We start from the raw sequence: 23,848 nt of genomic DNA, 5'->3' as shown, positions 1-23,848 counted from the left end.
GTTAAAGGGTGACTGTCAGGTTACACGTTGTCAGTCTAACAAACCGACCCCCCTGCCATGCCTCTGAGAAGCAGACCAACTCATCTTCTCTGCCACTTCAGGTTTACTTCAGGCCCCTGAGCCAGCCTGGACACTGTCTGGAACCATCCAGGCTTTTTCCCTTCCCATCTTCCCTGTGGATTGATGCTGCAGCAATTGCATGGATGAAACCACCCAAAAACATTGCTAAAGGTTTTGTGAAATTCTCCCCTCCCAGCCCCCCCAAATCTGCACACTGGGTGTAACACAGCCCCTTGAATGGGGTCTGTTCTGTCCTGGATTGCCTGGCCCCCTACAGGGCCTATGCCCAGAGATATTGAGGGGGAGATCTGCTGCTGTGGGGGAGGCACCCAGGGAATACTGGAAAATGCTCCTTTTTCTATTCTTTGATCTGAGTTAGTGTATCTAATGTTGTCAATGCTGCTTGTTAATATCACTGTGAGGTGTCATGTCAGAGTCTGCCTACACTGCATTTAGACACCCGCTGCAGGCCTGTGCCAGCTGAGCCAGGCTGTTTAACTACAAAGTTGATGTTCAGGCTTGGGCTGGAGCCAAGGCTCTAGGATCCTGAGAAGTGAGAGGGTCCCAGAGCTCAAGCTGCAGCCTGACCCCAGGAGCCTGAGTCAGCTGGCGTGGGTGTAGACAGACCTCCCCAGGGTTACTGAAAAGCAGCAATCTGTCCAGCATGTGTGGGGCAGGGATGTCTCGATTTCTCCTTTAGACTGTATGGCTGGAATTGGCCTTCAGCAAGAGCAGGGCATGGGACTTTTGTTGGCTTCCAACAGAGCCCCCTGCAGCAGATTTGGCACTTTGGTGCAGTGGCACCAAGCAGCCTCTGCACTGTCTTTGTTGGCTGGGGTTTCAGTGAATTTCTCTTGCACAGCTAGTCACATTTGTTTTGAGCATGTGACCTGCGCCTCCCCTTCCCTGTATGTTACATCCTCATCCTTCACCTGATCCCACTGTGAGGCCATACTGCCCTGCCTGCTTTGGAGGTGGCACTCATGTTAAGTATTCACAGGAGACAGAATCTGGGAAGCCAGACAGCAATGGTCACACAGAAAGAAAGTCTCTCTTATCACCACTAGGTATTGCGTTCTTACTGTATTTCTGAAGCACACACTGACCTGATTATTGGGAGAGTGGATGGACTTGCTTGTCTGTGATCTCAGTCAGTTCTATACCTGTCAAGCATGTTGCTAACTGTGTTTCTTCCTAGTACCTAAAATTCCTGATATATCTTGCAATGAAAAGTATAAATATTTTACTAAGAATAAATAAATTCTGAATAAAATAGTTTGCATTAAACATCAATCCAAAATGTCATACATGTGTATGCCAGTGACTAAATTAACTGGCTACAAAATGTACCAAACAACATCATGACAGATAGACTTGACTTCTCCCAGCGTCTCTGACATCCAGTCACTAGAGGCAAAAGCAGAATCCACTAACTGCTTGCTTCATAAAGTAGTGTGTGTGTAGCACAGGCCAGAGTCTGACCTCCTGTGTAGCACAGGATGGAAAAATGCCCCAGAATAATTTCTAGAGCAGAGCTTTCAGAAAAACATCCACTCTTGATTTAAAAATTGGAGAATCCACCACAACTCTTGCTAAATTGTTCCAGTTGTTAATTATGCTCACTGTTAAAAATGTACTTCTTCTTTCCAGACTGATGTCTAACTTAATCTTCCAGCCGTTGAATCATGTTAGACCTTTCTCAGCTACACTGAAAACCCTTTATTAAATATTTGTTCCCTGTGTTGGCAGTTGTAGATTGTAATAAAGTCACTGTAAGTTGGTGTGGCCATCTCTCCGCTTCCGCCTCTAAGGGAGGCCACGCCTCCTCACAGTTTGGTCTGTTATAGACTTCTCCAAGCAAAGAAAAAAAAGGGTGGAATTAGTGGTTCTCAAGGGTCCCATCATTCAAACGGCCCATAAACAGTCTGGACTCTGGCCTGTAACCAGGCAAAGCAGTAGCAGTCTATTTGCTCAGAAATCAGTCAGAGCTGGAGCAGTTTATTCACCCTGCCTTTAAGCAGAGCTCCCGCAGGGGTGAGAGCCAGACCCAGTCTATGGAGCTTAGATGGGCGTGAGCACCAAGCACAGCCTATGGAGCTCTGGTCTGAGAGGTGCAGGCCTCTTGCCCTAAGGAGGTCATCTAATCCAACTCCTGGCTCAAAACAGGACCAACCCCAACTAAATTATTCCAGTCAGGGTTTTGTCAAGCCAGGCTTTAAAACCCTCTAAGGATGGCGATTCCACCTTCCTGAGCTAATCCATTCCAGGTCTTCACCACCCTCCTAGTGAAATAGTTTTTCCTAATTTCCAACCTAGACCTCCCTCACTGCCACTTGAGACCATTGCTTCTTGTTCTGTCATCTGACACCACTGAGAACTGCCTAGCTCCATCTTCTTTGGAATCCCCCTTCAGGCAGTTGAAGGCTACTATCAAATCCCACCTCACTCTTCTCTTCTGCAGAATAAATGAGCCCAATTCCCTCAGCCTCTCCTCGTAAGTCATGTTCTCCAGCCCCCTAATCATTTTTGTTGCCCTCTGCTGGACTCTCTCCAATTTGTCCACATCCTTTCTGTAGTGGGGGGCCCAAAACTGGATGCAATATTCCAGATGTGGCCTCACTAGTGCAGAATAGAGGGGAATAATCAGTTCCCTTGATCAGCTGGCAGTGCTCCTACTGATGCAACCCAATATGCCATTAGTCTTCTTGGCAACAAGGGCACACTGTGGACTCATATCCAGCTTCTCATCCACTGTAATTCCCAGGTCCTTTTCTGCAGAACTGCTGCTTAGCCGTTGGTCCCCAGCCTGTAGCGGTGCATGGGATTCTTCTGTCTTAAGTGAAGGACTCTGCACTTGTCCTTGTTGAACCTCATCAGATTTCTTTTGGCCCAATCCTCCAATTTGTCTAGATCACTCTGGGCTCTATCCTTACCTTCCAGCATATCTACCTCTCCCCCCAGATTAGTGTCTTTTTCAGAGTCACTGATTTCCATTATAGTGTCCCTCATGGTATAAGTATGGCCTACATTCTTTGTTCCTGGATGTATACATTTCATTTAGCTTTATTAAAATGTATATTGTTTGCTTGCATCCTGTTTACCAAGAGATCCAGATAGCTCTGTATCAGTGACCTGTTTTCTTCTTTATTTAGCACCCCTCCAGTTCTTGTATAGCCTGCAAAGTTTATCAGTGATGTTTTCCTCCATGTCACTAATAAAAATGTAAAATAATGTATGGCCAAGAACTGATCTTTGCAAGACCCAGCTAGAAATACACTCTAGTTGAAGATGGTTCCCTGTTTACAACTACATTTTTAGATCTATCAGTTAGCCAGTTTTTAAATCCATCTAATTAAATCCATGAGAAAGAGATATACAAAGTAAGAGTGCATCTGTTTGCTTGCTTATAATTTTGAATAAGGCAATATAAATGAAAATAAAGAAAGTATGTGGGTGTTTGAGGGTGACGGTTGTGCTGTTATAAGGACAAAGATATTGAGCAAATATTCTGCATGAATTTTATTTGCCTATTAAAGTTGTTACTTCTTGAATTAAGGCTCCAAAACTGATATAGGAAAGTAAATGCAAAGTAATGCACACTGAAAAATATAATCCCAACTATACATACAAAATGATGGGGTCAAAATTAGCTGTTACCACTCAAAAAAGAGATCATGGAGTCATTGTGGATAGTTCTCTGAAAACATCCACTCAATCTGTAGTGGCAGTCAAAAAAGGTAACTGAATGTTAGGAACCATTAGGAAAGGGATAGATAAGACAGAAAATGTCATAATGCCATATAAATCCATGGTAACTGTGCAGATCTGGTCAGAGCATCTCAATATATTGGAATTGAAAAAGACACAGCGAAGTGCAACAAAAATGCTCTGGGATATGGAAACAGCTTCCATATGATGAGAGACTAAAAAGACTGGGACTTTTCAGCCTGGAAAAGAGACAACTAAGATGAGATATGGCAAAGGTCTATAAAATCTTAACTGATGTGGAGAAGGTGAATAAGGAAGTGTTATTTATGCCTTCACATAACACAAGAACCAGGGGTAACCCAATGAAATTAATAGCCAGCAGGTTTAAATCAAACATAGTGAAGTAAATGCACAATCAACCTGTGAAACACTTTGTCGGGGAATGTTGTGAAGGCCAAAATTATAACAGGGTTCTAAAAAGAATTAGATAAATTCATGGAGGATAGGTCCATCAATGGCTATTATCCAAGATGGTCGGGGATGTACCCTCATACTCTGGATTTCTCTAGACTCTGACTGCCAGAAGCTGGGAGTGGATGACAGGGATGGATCACCTGATGATTGCCTGTTCTATTTATTCCCATTGAAGGACCTGGCATTGGCCACTGTTGGAAGATGGGATACTGGTCTAGCTGGACGATTGGTCTGACCATTCTTATGATACCTCAAGGCTTGGGACTGTGAATATCTTGCTGTATTATCTCCTGATTGTTCTAAACTTACATATACATTTAAAACATGATTTTAATTGGTGTTTGAATACAACATTTTTTTTCTTTATAGAGGAATTAGATACAGTGCTCCCATAGGGGAATTTCTAAGTTATACCAATCTCATAGAGCTGCAAGGGACCCTGAAAAGTAATCAAGTCCAGCCCCCTACCTTCACTAGCAGAGTTTTGCCTCAGATCCCTGGGTGACCCCCTCCAGGACTGAACTCACAATCCTGGGTTTAGTAGGCCAATGCTCAAACCACTGAGCTATCACTCACCATCTGCAAAAGCCCCTAAACTTACCATAGGTGTTGAAGCTGGTTCCTCACCAAAATCTGATATGGGGCCCTGTGATCAGGCCTTCAGTGGATGGGCAGTCTAGTGGCTAGATCAGAGGTCAGCAAACTTTCAGAAGTGGTGTGCCAAGTCTTCATTTATTCACTGTAATTTAAGTTTTCACGTGCCAGTAATACATTTTAATGTTTTTAGAAGGTCTCTCTCTATAATTCTATATTATATAACTTAACTATTATATGTAAAGTAAATAAGGTTTATAAAATGTTTAAGAAGCTTCATTTAAAATTAAATTAAAATGCAGATCTTATCAATTTAGTGTGATCCTTGCTCTTGCTTTTCCTTGCTGAGTTTTCCAATATCTGGCATGTATTTGGATACTTTAAGCAGCACTCAGGTTCCTGAGTGATCAGTTGTTAGCTGGCTCCGAGAGGGACAAAGGATAGATTTCATGTGTGAAAATACCTGTTCACACAGGTATGTGAATCCAAATGCTGAAAGCATTGCAAACCAAATTTTCTTCAAACAGTTACATTTCATTGGCAGAGCGTTCCAGCAGGTCAGAATAGAAGCCCAAAGATCTCTCTCAGTAGCTTCAAGTGCACTCTGCAGATCTCCAAACTTTGATACCCACAATTCTGAGCTTTTTAACTGAACAAGCTGCATTTTGAAATCTTCAGCACCCATCCACTGAAATACAGACAAACCCAAGTCGCTTTCTTTGAAGTTTCAGGTTTAATTAGAAAAGAAAGCATTGGGCCAAATTGCTGGAAATTTTGAAATCTGTCAGGAAATTCTGATTCCAGTTCTGGCATGTGCATTCCAATCTCATCGATACTGACAGTGCAACATGTTGATAGCTCTTTTATGTGTTGGAAGTAGCAGAAAGTCAAAGTTCAAATATCCTGGGAAAAAAACTGCTAATTTTACAGCAAATGCCTTCCAGGCTTCATTAAAATCCAGAACTGTTTGCCCTGCATCCTGGAGACAGAGGTTGAGTTTGTTTAGGTAAGTGGTGATGCCAGTTAGAAACATGAGCTTACACAGCCATTTGTCATCATCCAGTTTGGGGTTGTTTTGTCCTTTTTCCAACAAAAAGTCCTTGATTGTATCAAAACAGTTACAAAGCACACCAAAAGCTTGCCACGACTTAGCCAACGAATGTTACTGTGAAGTGGAATGTCATTATAAGCACTGTCTAGCAGTGCTTGAAACTGTCTGTGAGTCAAAGCAGATAGAGCAACTGGGAAAGTCACGATTCACACCACTGTATTCATCACATTATTAAGCTCTGAATTAGAAATTTTAGCACACAGGTTTTCTTGATGGATGATACAGTGAAATTTGACTGTTGGGGGGCCAATTTGATCTTCAAGTAACTTTACAAATCCCTTCTGTTTTCCAACTATGGCAGGAGCACCATCTGTTGTCACACAAAATATTTTTCTGATGTCAACTCCTCATTCTTCAAAATGGTTTACAAAACTTTCCACTCTATCTTCCCCTTTTTTATGCCATGCAGGGGTTTTAGGCAAAAAAAGTTCCTCTTGGATTTCATCGGAAGCACAATATCTTGCAACAACTGCCAAATGTAAAATGCTGTTTATATCCACGCTCTCATCAACTGCGATGCTGAACACTGCTGTGTCTTTTAATGCATTAATCTGCTTTTTGTTAATGTTTTATGCCATTTCGCTTATGTATCTTTCAACTGTTCTGGCAGAGACAGGAAGTTCTTTTATTCTAGACATGATCATAGCTTTATCTGGCAAATCGTTGAACAAAACCTCCAAGCTGCTGAGAGAAACCTCTTTTACATATTCCCCATTTGTAAATGACTTTCCATTTTTTGCACTGCACTGTGCAATCTTGTAACTTCCTCCTATAGCTTGACTTTTACTCACACTTACACATTTAAAAACATTGCTTTGCTTCTAACATCTTGCCTTTTTGATCAATTCAGTCTCATCTGCTTCGTTAAGAAAGGTTTTCTTGTACTTTCATTTCAAAATGTCATTGAATACTTGATGTGCCACTAACAACACTTTCACAACAGAAAGCACAAACAGCATGGTCCTTCTTTTGAATAAATCCAAATGCATCTGTCCAAGAAGGCTGAAATGAACAGACAACTAATTTTGCTTTCTACCCCTCAACTCGCAGTGGTGAAAAAAATGGCAACAGAGGGCACACACAACATCAAACGCAGTGCGCTGTTCCACGTGGCCTGATATAAGCAGCAAATCAGGACTTAAAAATATCCCAGTGGTGCTGGAACAATTTTTAAGGTGGAGTGCTGAGCTGTGCCCCCCCTTGTCCCTGTCTGCACTCCTCACTGCCCCAGACTGGGGCCAGTGGGCCACAGCTGGGGGCAGCTGAAGAGTGTTGGACCAAGGCCAGGAACAGAGCCCCAGGTCGGAAGCTGGTATACCAGACCGGCAGTGGGCTGAGCGGGGCCAGTGACTGCTATCCCAGGCTGGCAGCAGGTTGAGCAGGGCCAGCAGCCGGGACCTCAGGCCGGCAGCAGAGTGCCATTGAAAATTAGCTTGCATACCACCTTTGGCATGCATGCCATAGGTTGCTGTCTCCTGGGCTAGATAACTGATTGGGGGTTGTAGGTGGACCTGACCCCTCCTTCTCCCTCAGGTCCTGGCACAGGGTCCTGTATTGCTCAAACCCCTAAACAGGGGAGATGAATCTTTTTCCTGCTTGTGAGGAGGCAGGATTCAGGACCGCTTTTCCTGGGCTGCTCTCTATGAAAGTCCTTTTAGTTTGAGGTGAAGCCCCATTGGGTCAGTTACCCACAGTTGGGGCACACCCACAGGTTTTCATTGGCAGGGGAAGACTTGCCTTCAGTGGCTGCATTGGCTGGAAGGGTTGCTGGTCTGTGCTTTCAGGCAGGCAAACAAAGAGCTTCTGCCTCTTCACCAGTCAGCCCCTAACTGAGCCAGGCTCCATTCTTTTCTCGCCCTTCCAGGCCTGGCTTTGGCTTCAGGTATAGCTAGCTGACCCCACAGGCTTTTTCTTTAACCCCTGCTGTGCCAGGCAGCAGTTTCTCTGCTCCTTCACAGACCCCTGCAGTTACTAAGGGGGAAATGAAGCTCAGTTTGTTCCCTGACTGGATGGCAGGCATATCTGAAATGGGACAAAGCAAAAATGGGAAATAGTGTATTTTCCTGGAGGGTTCTCAGCCAAACAATCTTTCATTCTAAACTGTGTGAAACAGCTGTGATTTCTGTGATGACCCATCAGGAGACAGTGAAGCATAAATACTCAGCACTTCAAGTGGCATCAAACTGGACTTGAGGCAGGGAGGTGCAAATGCATCCTGGACCAGGGTGTTCAAGAATTCAGAATATTGGCCACATTCTGGTTTCCATGGGCCTCATGATATTTCCGACCCAAAGTGTTCAGGTTCATCAGATAGACCCAAGCCATCACTAGCCTGGCTGCAAGATGAAGGCAGCTTATTTATCCTTCAGGCAGAGGATTATTGCTTTGTCTGGTGATTTCCCAGCATCCCATGGGCCAGTCCATCCCTGGGCTCCACTGTCCTACACCATGGTCTTCCAGAGACCCCTCTACTTTTCTGGTGGTCCTTGCCAACATAGGCCAGTGCTGTGGAACCCAGTCCATTCCCCCCCTCTCATGGCATGCTGGCAGTGTGAAGGGGCGGGTTAGTGGTTGATACTGATCTGCGTGATGTTCCAAAATAGGTGCATTCCCATTTTTTTAGTGTGGGCTGAGGTATCTGTGCTTTGCTGATCTCATTGCAGCTGCTAGTGATGGTTCACATTTATCCCATGTCCCATTTGTGTGATCAGCAGGATGCAGGAGCTGGTATCTGGGCTGACCTTTTAATGTTTCCCTTTCAAGCTGAAAGTCCTTCACTGTAGTGTTTTATGTAATTTATAGCGTGCCACTGCAGCTCACGGGGCTGCAGAGACAAACAGCATCAGATGAACATCCCTGAGTGCAAATACCCACTTCACCCCAACTCCAGTTCCTGCATTCCCTACTGGGATGAACAATGCAAAGGGGTTAGAAACTGGATCTAGATGACCAGCACTGACTCCCCCTGAACTGCAGAGCTCCCTGTGGGGCTGATGACTGGGTCCTGGTTCCAGCTCATCATTCCAAGCTACCCATCACTTGTGGTACTCTGATCTGCCAGGTGGTGTTTGGTGTTTGATGACAGCAGCTGGGTCTGGTCAAGCTGCCGGACAAGTGTCTCACAGTGAAGCTGCCAGCCTTTCCTGCAGGAGTGACATGGGTGCCTATATCTTCTCTTCAAAATCAGGCCGCCTCTGTCTGCACAGCCCCATCTTGACCAGATCTCCCTCCCCCTGCTCGCAGTGCAATCAGAGACCTGTTCTATGTGCCTGAGCCATCTGCTGCTTTTCCTGAGCTCTGGTGGGCTGGGGGTTGTGATAGAGTATAACCCTGTGTTCACACTATATGCTTGTACAAGATATGCCTTGTGAGGTATTATTTAAAAATGCAAATCGCAGCGTTATATGTGAAGTTATAAACACAAGCTGAAATCATGACTAAAAGTATGTTTCCAGAGAAATCTGGGGAGTGGCCAAACTAGTTCCTCAGAGACAAAGGGCAAGCTGATGCCTGAGCCATGTGTAAACAAGGCTGATAGACAGTTACCTGACAAGTGGCCATTCTTTGGCAGGAAAGGTGGCAGGACAAAAATGTACATCTTAGTGAAGAAACAGCATGGAGTTTCCTTCCATGCCAGCTGCTTGTTGCCTTGTTCCCAGCTGGAAATGCTTCTCAAAGTGGGGACAGGACTATAGAAAGAAGGGACAGACACCCTAAGACACCTCTCCTCCCTGCCCATCACATTCACAACTAAAGAGACAAAGGAAGCAGCCGTTGGACTCTGGGGAACGGGTCCTGACCTAAGGAGTTTGGACAGTAAAACTGCTGAAAGCGTGTGGTGAAAGAACTTTTATTTTGAATCTAATATAGGTTGTTAGGCATCAGTAAGCATTTTACCTCTATTTTTCTTGTAACCATTTCTGACTTTTATACCTCATAACTTGTACTAATTTAAAATCTCTCGCTTTGTGGTTAATAAACTGGTTTTACTGTTTTATCTAATCCAGTGTGCTCAAGTTGAAGGGTCTGCATAACTCCATTTATGCATATTATTCCCTTAAAGGAATAATGAACTCAGTATATTTCTACTGTGCAGGAGAGGGCTGGGCAGTACAGGACATATATTTCCGGGGAAAGTTTCAGGACTGGGGCTGTGCTGGGGTTACCCTGCAGCATAACCCAGGCTGGTCGGAGCCAAGGTGTGGCTGGCTGGGAGCAGCACACACAGACTGGCTGGGAGTGACTTACATGCTGAAGGCTGTTTGTGAGCAGTCCCGGCTAGAGGCTACTGCAGCAAGGCATTGTAAAGGGCAGCTCAGGTTACAGGGCAAGGGTGACACAGCTACTCACGGGTCTGGATTGTACCCTGGTATGTCACAGGGCTCCACTGACTCTCTCTCTGACCACCGTTCCCTCAGCATTTGTGATAGGGAGCATGTCCTACCGGTCGCAGGGAATCCATCGAGCAGACCCGGGTGTATCCCTTACCCGGGACCTCTGAGCAATGACAGAACAGTGCTGCTCATTGACCATAGCATTCACCTCCTGGAACATGGGCACTAACATGCTGTCTTGAAGTGCCATGCTGGGCAGGCCCTGCTGCTAGTTTGGCAATTCCTGACCAGGCATCTCACCTGGGAGCCTGCTCTCCTCCAGACACGTCAAAACCAGCATGATTCAAGCACACCTGCACCCAGCTTTGCTCAGGACAGGCCGAAGAGCTGACACAGTACCTTTGAATGCAGGGTCTACTCAGTGTGCCATGGGAATCCTTACACAGATGCTTTGTGTCCATATATTATTGCCCTGGCTCTGCCCCTAGCTGTCAGCGTGTCCTGGGAGGTCTTGTGGAGCTGAAATACCACTTGCTGTCTCTGGCCTTAAGGAACATTCTCCTCATGCCCTGCAAGAGTGCTCCTTCCTGGCAGCAGTGGATCCTCTGTAGAATAGAGCACTTAGCAGCAGGGACAATGTCCCTCTTGTATCTGGACTGCCCCTTATGTGTCAGGGCATTATTGCTTGGAGCTGCTGTGTCCTGCCTTAGCTCCTGAATGGCTGTTGTGGTATCAGGGTCTCAGGCACTGGAGAGAATCTGTGTCATGCTGCCCTCTGCTGAAACACTCCATATTCACAAACTAGAGACTGATCCTCATGACATACTGCAACTGGCAGAGCTGCCATGCATGCCTCACCTTCCCTCCTCAGCTGGGTCTTTCCTTTGATTTCAGCTTCCCCCTTCCCCCAGCTGGCATTCATACGGGAGTCAGATGTCAGCAAACTTTGAATTGCTGTGAAAAGGGACTTGGGGATTTTCTCATCATTATTTGTTGAAACTCTGTGAAAGTGCTAATTCTTTCCTTTCAGCTGAACAACCCCTTCACTCCATGTGTGGTAATTTGTGTCAAAGGGCTGGACACTGGAGCTGGGTTAATAATGAGTTTTCTTGCAGCTCAGAAAAATCAAAAACCAACTTTTTATTTTCACTTTGACCTGATTTGGGGCAGAGGAGAGGAGTGGTGCTTCTCTTCCAGAGGAGTGCCGTGGAGGGAGAGGGGGTTGTCATACTACAGGCAGGGGCAGCCAAATGTGCAATATGGGTGTGATTTTACAGTCCATATATTTTATGGAAATATGTTTATAAGTGTGAATATGATTTAACTGGACTATGCTTCATGCAAAAGGTCTCTTGTAAGGTATCATTATAAAGCTTATGATCTACTGAGTGTGTTCATCCTATTTGTTTGGATGTATTAGTTCTATGTCTGGAGTTAGGAGAATAAGTTATAAACTTGTATTACTGATATAAACATGTTAAGTGGAAGCCATTAAGGGTGCTTCAGAATCAATGAACTGTGAATGGGTTTGTTTACCCGCAAGCCTTCCTATGAATATGTCTTCTAGCTACTAGATAATGAAGAAGGTGGTCTTCCAGTGACATGTGAACTGGAATCCATCTTAAACCTGGTGCTCTTCCATTTAGAAGGAGGGGGTGGGGATCCAGAGAGACAAAATATTTCTGCCTTGTGCCAAAGCTATAAAAGGGGGGCAGAACAAAACAAAGGGGGAAGCCAGTCATGAGAAATCCCCTAATTACTACCTGAGCTGGAATTAACAAGGACTGTACATGGGGAAAGGATTGGGCCCAGACTAGGAAGGAGTCTAGTCTGTGAAAGAAGCTCACTGGACCATCTTAGAGGGTGAGATTTACCTGTATTCCCTTTCATGTGTGTTTTGTTTTATTTTGCTTGGTAATTTACTTTGTTCTTACTTGAAACCACTTAAATCCTACTTTTTATACTTAATAAAATCACATTTGTTTATTAATTAACCCAGAGTAATACCTAGGGGAGCAAACAGCTGTGCATCTCTCTCTATCAGTGTTATAGAGGGCAGACAATGAGTTTACCCTGTATAAGCTTTATGCAGAGTAAAACAGATTTATCTGGGGTTTGGATCCCACTAGGAACTGGGTGTCTGGATGCTGGAGATAGGCAACCTGATGAGTGGTTTCCAGTTAAAGCCTGCAGCTTTGGCAGCGTGGTTCAGACCTGGGTCTGTGTTGCAGCAGGCTAGCATGTCTGGCTCAATAAGACAGGGTTCTGGAGTCCCAAGCCATAAGGGAAAATGGGCTCAGAGGTAATTCCAGCATGTCAAGTGACAGTCCAAAGGGGGTCTCTGTAACCAAACCCATCACAATGGGAAGGGTTGGTCCCATTCTTTAGTTACTAAGTGATGGTCTATGGTTACCAGTTGAAATGTGCTGGGGTAGGCCAATCTCCAGCAGTTGCTGGTTCACTTTTTTATCCCTAGGAAATCTCTCTCTCTATTCTAGCAGAGGTCTGGGGCTTTGCTTTGCTCTGTGCCTGCTTTCATTTGCCTTTCTAGTAAAAGCCAAGTCCTGGAAATGCATTGCTGAAGCTAAACCTGATACCTGACCTTGATCATAAAGTGATGAAGTAAATAAACAAGCCACAGAGCCATGCCAGTGATAATATTTTTATATTCTGGTTATATTGAAAGTTACATGCATGTTACAGAATAGACCCAGTTGACCTAGCCTGCACTGCCCTGACATGGCAATGCCTCTAGGGGGGACACACACTGAGGCCACGGGTTTCGATGGATAAGAGCCACTTGGGGGAAACCACTCAGCACCCTACAAGACAGGCCCTGTCATGGGGGTTGACCCACACAGATGTTCACCTCTTGTAGTGGGATGTGGTTTGGTTTGACATTACATGATGTTAACCTCTTCAGGGCACAGAGTACAGATTTAAAGAGATTATGGTCCTGAAGATTTTCCAGGTTCTGTACCAGATGCACAAGGTATTTCCACAGCCCACTCAGGTCAGTTAACAGCACAGGCATGATGGAATAGATACAGGTTTTAAATGGTGCACAATGAGAATGGGTCTCATTGAGAGGGAGGGTGCAATTCACACAGCCTAACAGAGACACATGGCAAGTGACCTCAACCCCACGGCCAGGAGGCAATTGGGGCAGCATGACATGCCAAGACAGGGGCTTTCTGTCCAATGAGTGCTCTGCCAGGACTCTGGAACCACTGAACTCACATGAAAGCAATGCACTGATACCAGAGACCTAGAAATTCAGCCTGGGGTTTCCTTGCCAGGAGAGGGTCTCTGGCCACTGGCCTTTCCCCAGAATAGCATACATCCACTTACTTCTTTTCTGAAGATAATAGCTGCTGCTCCGATAAAGGAGTAATATGTCAACACAGTGCAAAAAAAGAGATAGGAATATACCAATGAAAGGTTGAGTTTTAGCTCAATAAAATACCTGAAACCATTCTACTTCTATTCAGTGTTCAATGGACAAGTGTGAAACGTGAACAATCTTGCTGTTAGCTAACATGCATTTAAATTGTATGTTTTGATTCACTGACTCACTAAGGACTCAAGTGAAGTTAACATGATGAATATATATATAATGTGTATATAAGAATATAGATATATAATGCTGTATATATCGTGCTGATATATGTGTAACATAATAAAAGTATGAGTAACAGAGAATATATAAAATATTTGATAATAGACACATTACAGATGGTATCGGTCCCATAGCAGATGTTGCTTGGGTTTCAGAATTATCCGCTTCCTCATCAGATGGTGTCATTTGTCACCTTTCAGACTGTTTATATGCCAGAGTGAATAAACAAAGTGAACAGTCTACACAAACACAGCTTTTAGAAATCCCAAATGCTTCTGCGGTCACATTGCACAGGCCCTTCTGTAGCTAACAGAGAATTAGGCTAAATTGGCCCTAGTTCAAAATTAAGTATCTGGGAGAGGAGGTTTATCCTTTATGTAGCAGAAGTGGAGGCCAGGAGGGGTTTCTGATAGACTACACTTTCAAAAGAACTCAAACCCAGGCTCAAGACTTCCTGCTGCCCAGGTGCCACCAGAGGTGGTTGTGATAGCACATGACAAACCAAAGCAGTTTTTAGGCTACAAACCACATCTCAGTACAGGGCCACCCAGCACATCGCTGTGTTGTCCCAATAGAGCCAATATCTGGTCTTTATGGACATGAGTGGACTGTGCTTTCATGAGACAAAAAGGAATTTTCTAAGGAGCACTATGAAGGGAGAGATCTGGTTGATTGGCGAAGATCTGAGAAGTTTGAGTATCTGGTAGAAGAGCACAGGTTAGGCTGTACTCACCAGTGGTTACCAAAATAACCCACAGCACTTTTCTTAGCTCCAACTATCAGGAAATGGTCAATGTACATCTGATGCCTGTGGTTCCTATGGCACATTTGATACCTATGGCATCCCCCTTTCCTTTTAATGAGTGCAAGGCACAGTCCTGACTTCACCATAAATACCCAACCCATCCCAACTTGTTCTCCTGTGTAAATTACCCTGCAGCAGGATTCAGGGAAGAAAGATTACATGTGTTGGAATCCAAATCAGACAGCTACAAGAGTAGGCTTTTAGGTTCACATTTTCAAAAGATGGCCTTGAATTTTGGGTGTGGAATGACTGCCCATGCGTGTTTGTGTGATCAGATGGGATAGTTAGGCCTGAAGTACCTGTTTTGCAGGCATACATGTGATAACTAGGCAAACAATCAGCTGAGCATGTAATATTTGCATGCACAAATTTGTACACCTAGCAGAAACTGACTGAAAATCTGTGTGTGTGTGTGTATGTGTATATATGTATATAGAGAGCTGTTCATTTTAAGCAACCACTCAAAGGACCTGCCAAACCAGATACCTCCTGGAGAATGACTTTTTAACTAGAGAACAGGAAACACGCAGATACCTTAAAGAGGTTACTTAAACTAACAAGAAGTCACCCATTGGTGGCAGTCCATAGGGCAGGGTCTTACTGGAGAAAGCAAGAGAAGGGGATTAAATATATTGCCAATTAAAACAAGATTTGTTTGGTTAACTTGCGATTACAAATTTGAATTCCCAATGTACCTGTGAGGCATTTCAGTCTTTCCAGCAACATCTTAAACAAGTAAATGACATGCGGGAGTCTTTCTGCTGGGAGCCCATTTGAGCCTGCATTTCTGGCCATCTGTGTTATGCAATGACATACTGAACTAAGCTAATTCTCTGAAATACCTGCAATAAAAATCAGTAGAATTACACCAGGAGTGAATGTGGGCCAGCGATGGCGTGATTATTCTATATTGTAACTGCTGAACCAGTTTTGGACATAGCCCCAGTTCTGTTCCTAATCTATTTCCCTTCAAAGTCAGACAGAAAAAGGCTGCTGTTGTGGGATATTTTCTGCTCTAACCTTTTACTTTCTCAAAGGGGAGGTGAAAGATGTGTGAGGTCCCTTTGCAATGGGTTGGGCCCATTGTGATATTGCCACTGTACCACTTTGCAGGATGACTGACAGAGGGGTTACATCTTCACACAGAGGAAGGGAATGAGAATACCAGGCAGTGGCCCTGCCATGAGGCCTCTAACTTTCCCAGGCCATTTGCTTGAGAGAAAGAAAAATAAATGCATTACCAGAGTTTGTTTCCTGGAAAGTTCAGCCCATCTAGCTATGTATTTTTATTCTGTCACCATGGAAACGAGGAGTAAATATTTGGGGAAGATTTTTTTTGATAGTTTTTGTAAGTGTATAAAAGGTTTGCAAACCCATCGTTTATTTTATTGCATGTTGCATGCAGTTACCCATGCTCTGGATTGCCAGACCTGGATTCTGAGCATGGGTGGCCCATTTTAACAAACTGCTGAGAGTTTTGTAACTGATTTTAAAAAATTAAAATACTGGCTTGTCAGCTGTGGAGACTGATGTCCTGTGTTTAGCCACAGGCAGTCTTACCACAAGCAGTGGCATTGCAGGCTTCCTAGGAAACGCCCCCGGGAGGAGAAAAGACATTCATGCCAAGGTCTAGTCAGTCCCTGGCCTTTTCACCAACAGGGGGGCCAGTGTCTGCCAATCACGCTTCTGATGGACACTTAGCTTGAAATTGGGTTGAGACCCAGCTTTATTTCACACAGCACCCCCACCCTCAAAGGTCTGCAGATGGTCACAACTTCTGGTGGCTGCTGAGCTGGGCTGGAACCAAGGGCAAAGGCTAAAGTCTGTGAGCCGTAATATTTTTCAAAATGAAAAAAGTCTGTCACCTTCCAGAAGCCCCACTGATCCTGTCATCCTGCTTGAACACAAACTGGACAATTATGTCAGCAATACAAATATGTACGCCCCATCTAAACAGAATGAGGAGCCTGGACAGAGGGAAATGGACTGCACACAGCTCAGCACCATTTGCCATCTGTTCGAGAAGGCAGGGTTTTATTTCTCCAATTTCCACTGATGCCTTTTCTTCAGGGCTGTTCTCAGCAACTGACCCAAACTGTTTCTATTAGTAATGTTCTTTCAACAAGTTTTACCTCTTCTAATGAACTTTCTCTTTTGGGTTGGTGCAGAACTCTCACTTTGGCATGCTGCTCTTGAGAGAATAACTAGGACAGGCTTTCAACAGCAGGACACCCATGGTGACAAGTCAAACACACCTCTAAACACCTGGGGAGCACTGAGTAAGGCTGTGCATAGGCATTGTGGGGTTGTATATAGCTCTGGAAATGACAAGCTCACTAAATCTAATGCAGGCAGAGCTCTGGGTTGCTAGTCAGCAGTCTCAGTGTTTTGGATAATGATGTTTGTTTTATTTTTCTCCCTGTCTCCTGCTCAAAAGGACATTGTTTGTTCCAGCAGAGGTGGTGTGTTGAAGGGCCTATCACTCACAATAGCCTCCCGTAGCACACTGACAATAGGAAGTGTGTTACTAGCTGAAGAGAGCAGTCTGGGAGCTCCAGTTACACCCTGTACCTGGGTATGGCATGAATTGAACTGTCATTGTTACCAGTTTGTGATTCTCATCTGACCTTCCTGTGTCCACACAGCAGCTGTTTTCAAAAACAATCTTGTGACACCCATGTGAGCCCACGCCTTCCACGCTGCCTGTCTGTGACTGGATCAGTGCATACTGGAAAAACCCCATAGTGCTTCTGTGTCCAGAAGATATCCTGAATGAGCAGCAAGTGGGCTGTGCTCCCCCTTGGAAAGCAGGGAGGACAGAGGGCAGGCCAAACCAGTCATGTGGACACAGTTTGCTGGGGGTGTGCAGGATCTACATTGCAAGTAACAGTGTCTCCCAGGATCCAGGAAGGTAGCCACATGGTGGTCTCTGTCATGGCCATGCCATGGCAAGACACTGGTGCTGCCATGGCTGCTAACTGTGCAGCCACCATGTCGTGTGTGGACATAAAGTGCAATTAGAGCTAATTCTGCCTCTAGCTAGTCTCAGACTCAGTGTCAGGGCCCTCAGAAAGCAAATGCTTCAGAAGAATTGAGGTGGCTTTCATTCAGGGGGGCTTGCTGTTGAACACCTCCGCCCTCAAAGACTGTCACAACCGCACAGAGTGCTAGCACTTAGAGCACAGTCACTTCAAGGTCTTGGGCCATGGTAGGAGAAGACAGGAGTATTTTAACACCCTTTCCATGCCATTAGTATTTTACATGTTCAATTCATCCAGCTGGTCACAGTAGGGTTACCAGACAGCAACTGAAAACACAGGATGGGGGTGGGGGTAATAGGTACCTATATAAGAAAAAAATCTCAAAAAATGGGACTGTCTCTTTAAAACAAGTCATCTGGTCACCCCAGGTCACAGCAAGGGTATCAGACCAGTGTAACCTGATGTGCGAGTAGGGATAGGTGAGGACATAGAGTCTAGCAGCTCATTCATATGGTTGTTTTGGATAAACATTGAAGTATGGAGGCTTCTCTGATTCTCATCTGAGTTTATCTGAATAAAGCCTGCTCAGATCCAGATAGAGCATTGGACACTATGACCTTGTCTACAGTATACAGTTTTGTCTGCTAAAGGCAGCTTTTATCAATAGAACAGTGGAAGTGTACACACTATAGTGCTACTTTTTCTAGCAAAACTTTCCTGTTTTGCCAATAAAATAAAACCACCTCAGTGAGAAGCAGAGAGTATTTTGGGGCAAAGTTATAGCGACAAAGCGACACTGCTGTTCGTTATGTCAATGTAACTAACCTCCCCCAGTATCCCACAATGCCCGCTGTGACCACTCTGTTCACTGTTTTGAACGCCGCTGCCGTGCAGGCATGCACCCCTCCCCTTTCATAACTCTGGGAAGCTTTGACATTCCTCAGCATGGAGAGCAACACGCTCCCCTGCTTGAAGTACAGGAGAGGGGTGGATCAGTCTGTGGGCTCAGGAGGCTATAGGAGAACGTGGAGGGAATCACAGGACCTTTAACATGGAGTCCTGCTCTCCCTGGAACTAGGAACACAGTGGCAGACAGAGCAGGGGAGATGGGGGAGAGACTGCTGTGCTGTGCAGAGCCAGGGAGGGAGGAGGGGGCTGTAGTGGGGGTGGAACATTCCCCATCACCACCTCAGGATTGTTTGGACTTACAAAGACAGCATGGTGACACACTCACTCTCTCCCAACACACACACACACACTCGCACTCTCTCATACACTCCCTCAACACACACTCTGTCTCCCCCCCGAACACACACATCCTGTCACATACTCTCCCACCCCCACCCACTTTAGTTGAAAAGCAGCTGGCAATCTAGTAGGATGCCCATGGAATGAGAAACTTACATCATGTAATGCTGTGCCTGCCTCATGAGGCATTGCAAACTCATCCCAAAGCATCCTGTGGCCAGTTGCACGGTGGGATAGCTACCCACAGTGCACTGCTCTGTGTGTTGATGCAACAGCTGGTAGTGTGGATGTGCTCTGCCAACACAAAGAGCTAGTCTGGACATGCAACAGCAGTTTAATTAAAGCGGTTGCTGTATGTCAGCATAACTTAAGTTGACAAAACTCTGTAGTGTGGACAAGACCTAGGGCCTATAAGCTCTACAGGTCACCAGATGAGTGCAAAGGGTCCTGCAAGCCTCCATGAAACTACTCTTGACAAGCTTGCTGTCAACTGGCTGCCGAGATGACTCTCAGTAATGCAGTCTAAGACCAATGAATAAAATCGCTGGGGCTTTTTCATAACAGGGATCTTGGGAAGGGAGCAGGGAAAGAGACTGTAGAAAAGGAGACACTTGGCACATAGGAGAGAGTCCAAAGCTATGTGGAAGGAGTTTAGAAATGCAGTTAAGTTTCTTCTCAGTTTGATATCTTTAAGGCAAAGCAGCTACAGACTAAAGGTGGGATTTGGAAAGAGGCATGGCTCGCAATGAGTGCCTAGCAGGGGATGCAGTGCACAGGCTTGCTACATTGCTACTTGATTAACTCTTGATAAAACTCTGACCGCACAAATCTGGGCAGGGAGTCCTTCTCCATCAGGGCAAAGATCCGCTTCTGAGCCTCATTGAAGCTGTTCACTGATGGCTCCACCAAGTTCTTCATGGTCACAGCTTTGGTGCAGTGGTCTATATTCACCTGTGATGAGGACACAATAGGAAGTGAACAGGACAAGGACTCGGTGCCTAAGCAAGAGAGTGGGAACCACACTGTGCTATCCAGATACAGATGTGCAAACAGCAAGATAAATGATCAAAGCTAGGTTCATTGGTGCTGGGAGGCACTAGTCCTGACTCCATAGTTCAGGTGGAGCTTTGTTTTGTATCTAAAGAAGGGATTCAGCCTCTTATTTCTGTATGAAAAATAGCAGGTTTCAGAGTAGCAGCCATGTTAGTCTGAATCCGCAAAAAGAACAGGCTTAATATCTTAAGAGCATAAGCTTTCGTGGGGTACAAAGTGGGCTGTAGCCCACGAAAGCTTATGCACAAACAAATTTGTTAGTCTCTAAGGTGCCACAAGTACTCCTGTTCTTTTTATGAAAAATAGAATGAACCCTCTCCAGAACTGCAGCACCAACTCTATGGAAGTGAAGGAATGTTCTGGGAATTCATATGAAAACCCTTTCATTAGTTTATGATTTAAAATTAATATATACTGGGTCCTTGAAGAAATTTACCATTTTGTTGGTCTTTTCTTTGTCCAGAATGTTGTTAATAATGAAATAATACAGACATATTAAACTTTCCATATTGATAAATTGATTGAAATCTTGTGCACAGGCTGCATCTGGAGAAATCTGTTTGTAATCAGATTTAGTTAATAATTATATACAACATCCTTATGATTATGATTAGATAAAGACAACTCTTACAAGTGGAGCTATTGTGCTATTAGAGGTAACTCTATCAGTCACCACTTTGCCTCTACAGCTAATTTGCATGTAACAATCCTATCCGCTACAATGACCCAGTGGTCTGAGGGAAACTGGACCCATACTCTTCAAGTATTCCAAGAATGCTAGGTTGGGCACCAGTGCTGGAAAGTCAAGAACACAGGGGAGCCTTACGGCACAGAAACAATAGGACAGGGCTCTCCCCATCTCCCCCTGCACAGAATGCCATCGCATTGACACTGCTCTCTTAAACCTGCTAGTTAGGGGGCACGTTCAGCAGTGCACTTTAGCTGCTTTGCTCTACTCTGGTGATAAAAAGCAGCTGAATGCCCTGTGTAACTGGCTAGTGTGCTCTGACTTCTCTGTGTTGATTTGGCGCCCTGGGGAATATGCCCTTAGACGTTCAACTACAGAAAAATGGTTTAATGTCAATGCTGCATATTATCATCTTCTGACCAATACTGCACTGTTCCAGTATTGTCCTTTGGGGTTCTCCTTTAAAGTCGGTGTGTGCAATTGTAAATAATTTTTCAAAGCTAAGGAAATTCCTGGACAAAACCTACATTAAAAATCATTATCTAAAATGCCTTCAGCCCGGTTCTACCATCATTGCATGGAGTTGCTGCAGGGAAGAGTTAAAGCTGGCAAGCTGCCTAGAGGCTAGTACTGTGGCTGGTTGGATAGTGCACTAGACTATGGCTCAGGATACTTTGGTTCTAGTTCTAGACCTGCTGAGGCAAGTTACTGTCCCTCTCCATTTTCCCATCTGTAAAATGGGGTTAATGTTACTGACCTGCTTTGTAAAGCACTGTGGGATAGAGAGTGTTAGAATATAAGATATTCAGGCCTGCCTGTAAATGCCTATACTTTAAGAACTCGGGTGTATTTTTATCACTTAGCTAGTTACAAGGGTATAAAAACAAAGAATCAAAATCACAGTCTGCCTGTGTATGGGCCTTCTCTCACTAGGATAGTCTGAGGCCTTGTTCTTAGGCTAAGGCCTTTGGCTAAGTAGCAGGGACAGCCATAAGCTGGGAAGCATACAGTCACATCTTCACATCTCAGACCAGTCACATTGAAATAAGGTGACATTGGGCTGTTAAGGAAGACAATCCTGTCCTCATATGCCCATCACCAACAGATAAAGAAACAGATCTTAAGATGGTTAAAGAAAACTTAATTTGATAGCATCCTGTCAGGCAAGAAATCACTTATCAATGATTGTGCTTGTAAAACCCTCATTTTTGTATTGTTTTATCTTTGTGGCCCCCACTTTTCTATTGTTAATCTGTCTTTTTCTCTAATTGTTTCCGTCTGCTGTATAATTAATTTTACGAGGTGTACATTAATTAGGGTAGTGGAATATAATTGGTTAGAGAATTATGTTACAATATGTTAGGATTAGTTAGTTAAATTTCAGTAAAATGACTGGTTAAGGTATAGCTGAGAATATTACTATATAAACTGGGGTCAAACAGGAAGTGGAAGGGAAATTGGAATCATGCTTGCTAAGGGGAATGGGAACAGGGACTAGGGAATGGGGAACAGGGATACAGGCAAGGCTCTGTGGCATCAGAGCTGGGAAGGGGGACATGGAGTAAATGCTCTGTGGCATCAGAGCTTGGAACAGAACACTAGGGAACAGACTCTATCAGAGATAAACCTGATTGGTGTGAAGGGCTTCGGAATATGCTTGCTTGGAAACTAACCCCAATAAACATTGCATTGGCTGCACTTCGGACTTCTGGTCTTTTGCTGCTTGCTGTCTGTGTGACAAGAACCAGGAAAGTGGGAGGGAGAAGGGAAAGCCCTCTAACAGAGCATGCTAGATAAGAGCTGTGTCATTCTTCCCTTAATGTGTTTAGATTTCCCTTAACTCTGATTCTCCTGGTTTTATTATAGTGGCGGCAGGGGAGGAGGCACTATAGTTAAGGTTCCATCATGACATCTATTTAAACTCTGACCGCTCTAAAATCTACATGTTTAGCTGTAGTTGGATTCTTTTGCAATTTGGTGTGTACAGCACCCGCTCCAGCCCTGAAGGGGTTTAAAGACAGCCCTGGGAGAGGGCTGTGGCAAGAAACAAAAGCAACTAGGCTGATTGGGCAAGCAGCGGCAGCTGGGCCACACTCTAATCAGGCCTCAGATGATTGTATAATGGCAGGGAAGCCAGGGGCAGACATAGTCTCTCTCTGTTTACAGAGGGAGATGGGCCTGGCTGCAGGGAGCTAGAGACAGGGCACCTGAGTGAATCAGGGCTGGAGAAAGGCAGAGGAGCTGGGGAGCTCCAGCCTGGAAAGCTCCAGGCTGTGGCCTAGCATAAGGCCAACAGGTAGTGGGGGTTGCAGAGTGCAGCCCAGGGGTAGGCAAAGGCAGCAAGTCCAAACCCAACCTCACTAGTAATGAATAGGTTGATACTGCAGTCTGCCCCAGGGTATCTAAACCTACTGCTAACCAATCCTGTGGGTTGTAAATGGAGATGAAGCGCTTGTACATTTCATCAACTGTGGGATTGGCAGAGGAAAGGTATGTGTGTCAATGGGTCATATTCAGATATTGCTGAGAGAAGGGCAGAGGCAGGGCTGGCTCCAGGCACCAGCATCCCAAGCAGGTGCTTGGGGTGGCAATTTGCAAGGGGCGGCAGTCTGTGTGCTTTTGCGCCCAAGCAGCGTGCCGAATTGCCGCCGTGGACGGCAGGGGCAGTCCGTGTGCCGTTAGGGTGGCTCACACGTTTCTGTAGTGGCGGCGATTCTGAGGCAGCTTCTATGTTCAGCTGTCCCCGGTGGCACAGCTTCTGTCTTCCGGCTGAAGACAGAAGCTGCCGCTGAATTGCTGCTGCCGCGGAAAAGCACGTGCCGCCCTAACGGCACATGGACTGCCCCCACCGTCCACATCAGCAATTCGGCACATTGCTTGGGGCAGCACAAACAGTAGAGCCAGCCCTGGGCAGACGTAAGGTTGCATGGGATTCCTTAACACTGCATTTCCTCATTTTCAGACATTTAAGTTTTGTGCAACTGAGCTTTCTGCCATGGAACAACATATCACCAAGCAACCATAACTATGCATTACCATAGCTTTTTGCCATGGATGAATACTTAGTTTGGGGATAATTGTGACATTGCTGTAATGTTGTTTCCCTTAAATTACTAGTAGGAACTCTCAACTTTAATGTCATCTTGCCATAGTTGGTGTGTGGGAATATACAT

General features: G+C 45.0%; 1 protein-coding gene across 1 annotated transcript in view; it reads right to left on the bottom strand.

The window, feature by feature from the left end:
- Positions 1 to 12,934: 12,934 nt before the first annotated feature.
- LOC115656566 (regulator of G-protein signaling 5) overlaps positions 12,935 to 23,848 on the bottom strand; it is a 72,466-nt gene continuing 61,552 nt past the window's right edge. The window contains exon 5 of the mRNA XM_030573412.1: positions 12,935 to 19,885. Within this exon, the coding sequence (XP_030429272.1) occupies positions 19,724 to 19,885 (162 nt within the window). The 3' untranslated portion in view covers positions 12,935 to 19,723. The remainder of the gene's footprint in view (positions 19,886 to 23,848) is intronic.

The sequence above is a fragment of the Gopherus evgoodei genome, chromosome 8 (assembly GCF_007399415.2).
Source record: "Gopherus evgoodei ecotype Sinaloan lineage chromosome 8, rGopEvg1_v1.p, whole genome shotgun sequence".
In the NCBI taxonomy this organism is placed as follows: domain Eukaryota; kingdom Metazoa; phylum Chordata; order Testudines; family Testudinidae; genus Gopherus; species Gopherus evgoodei.
This window is presented reverse-complemented; position numbering and strand designations above follow the sequence as displayed.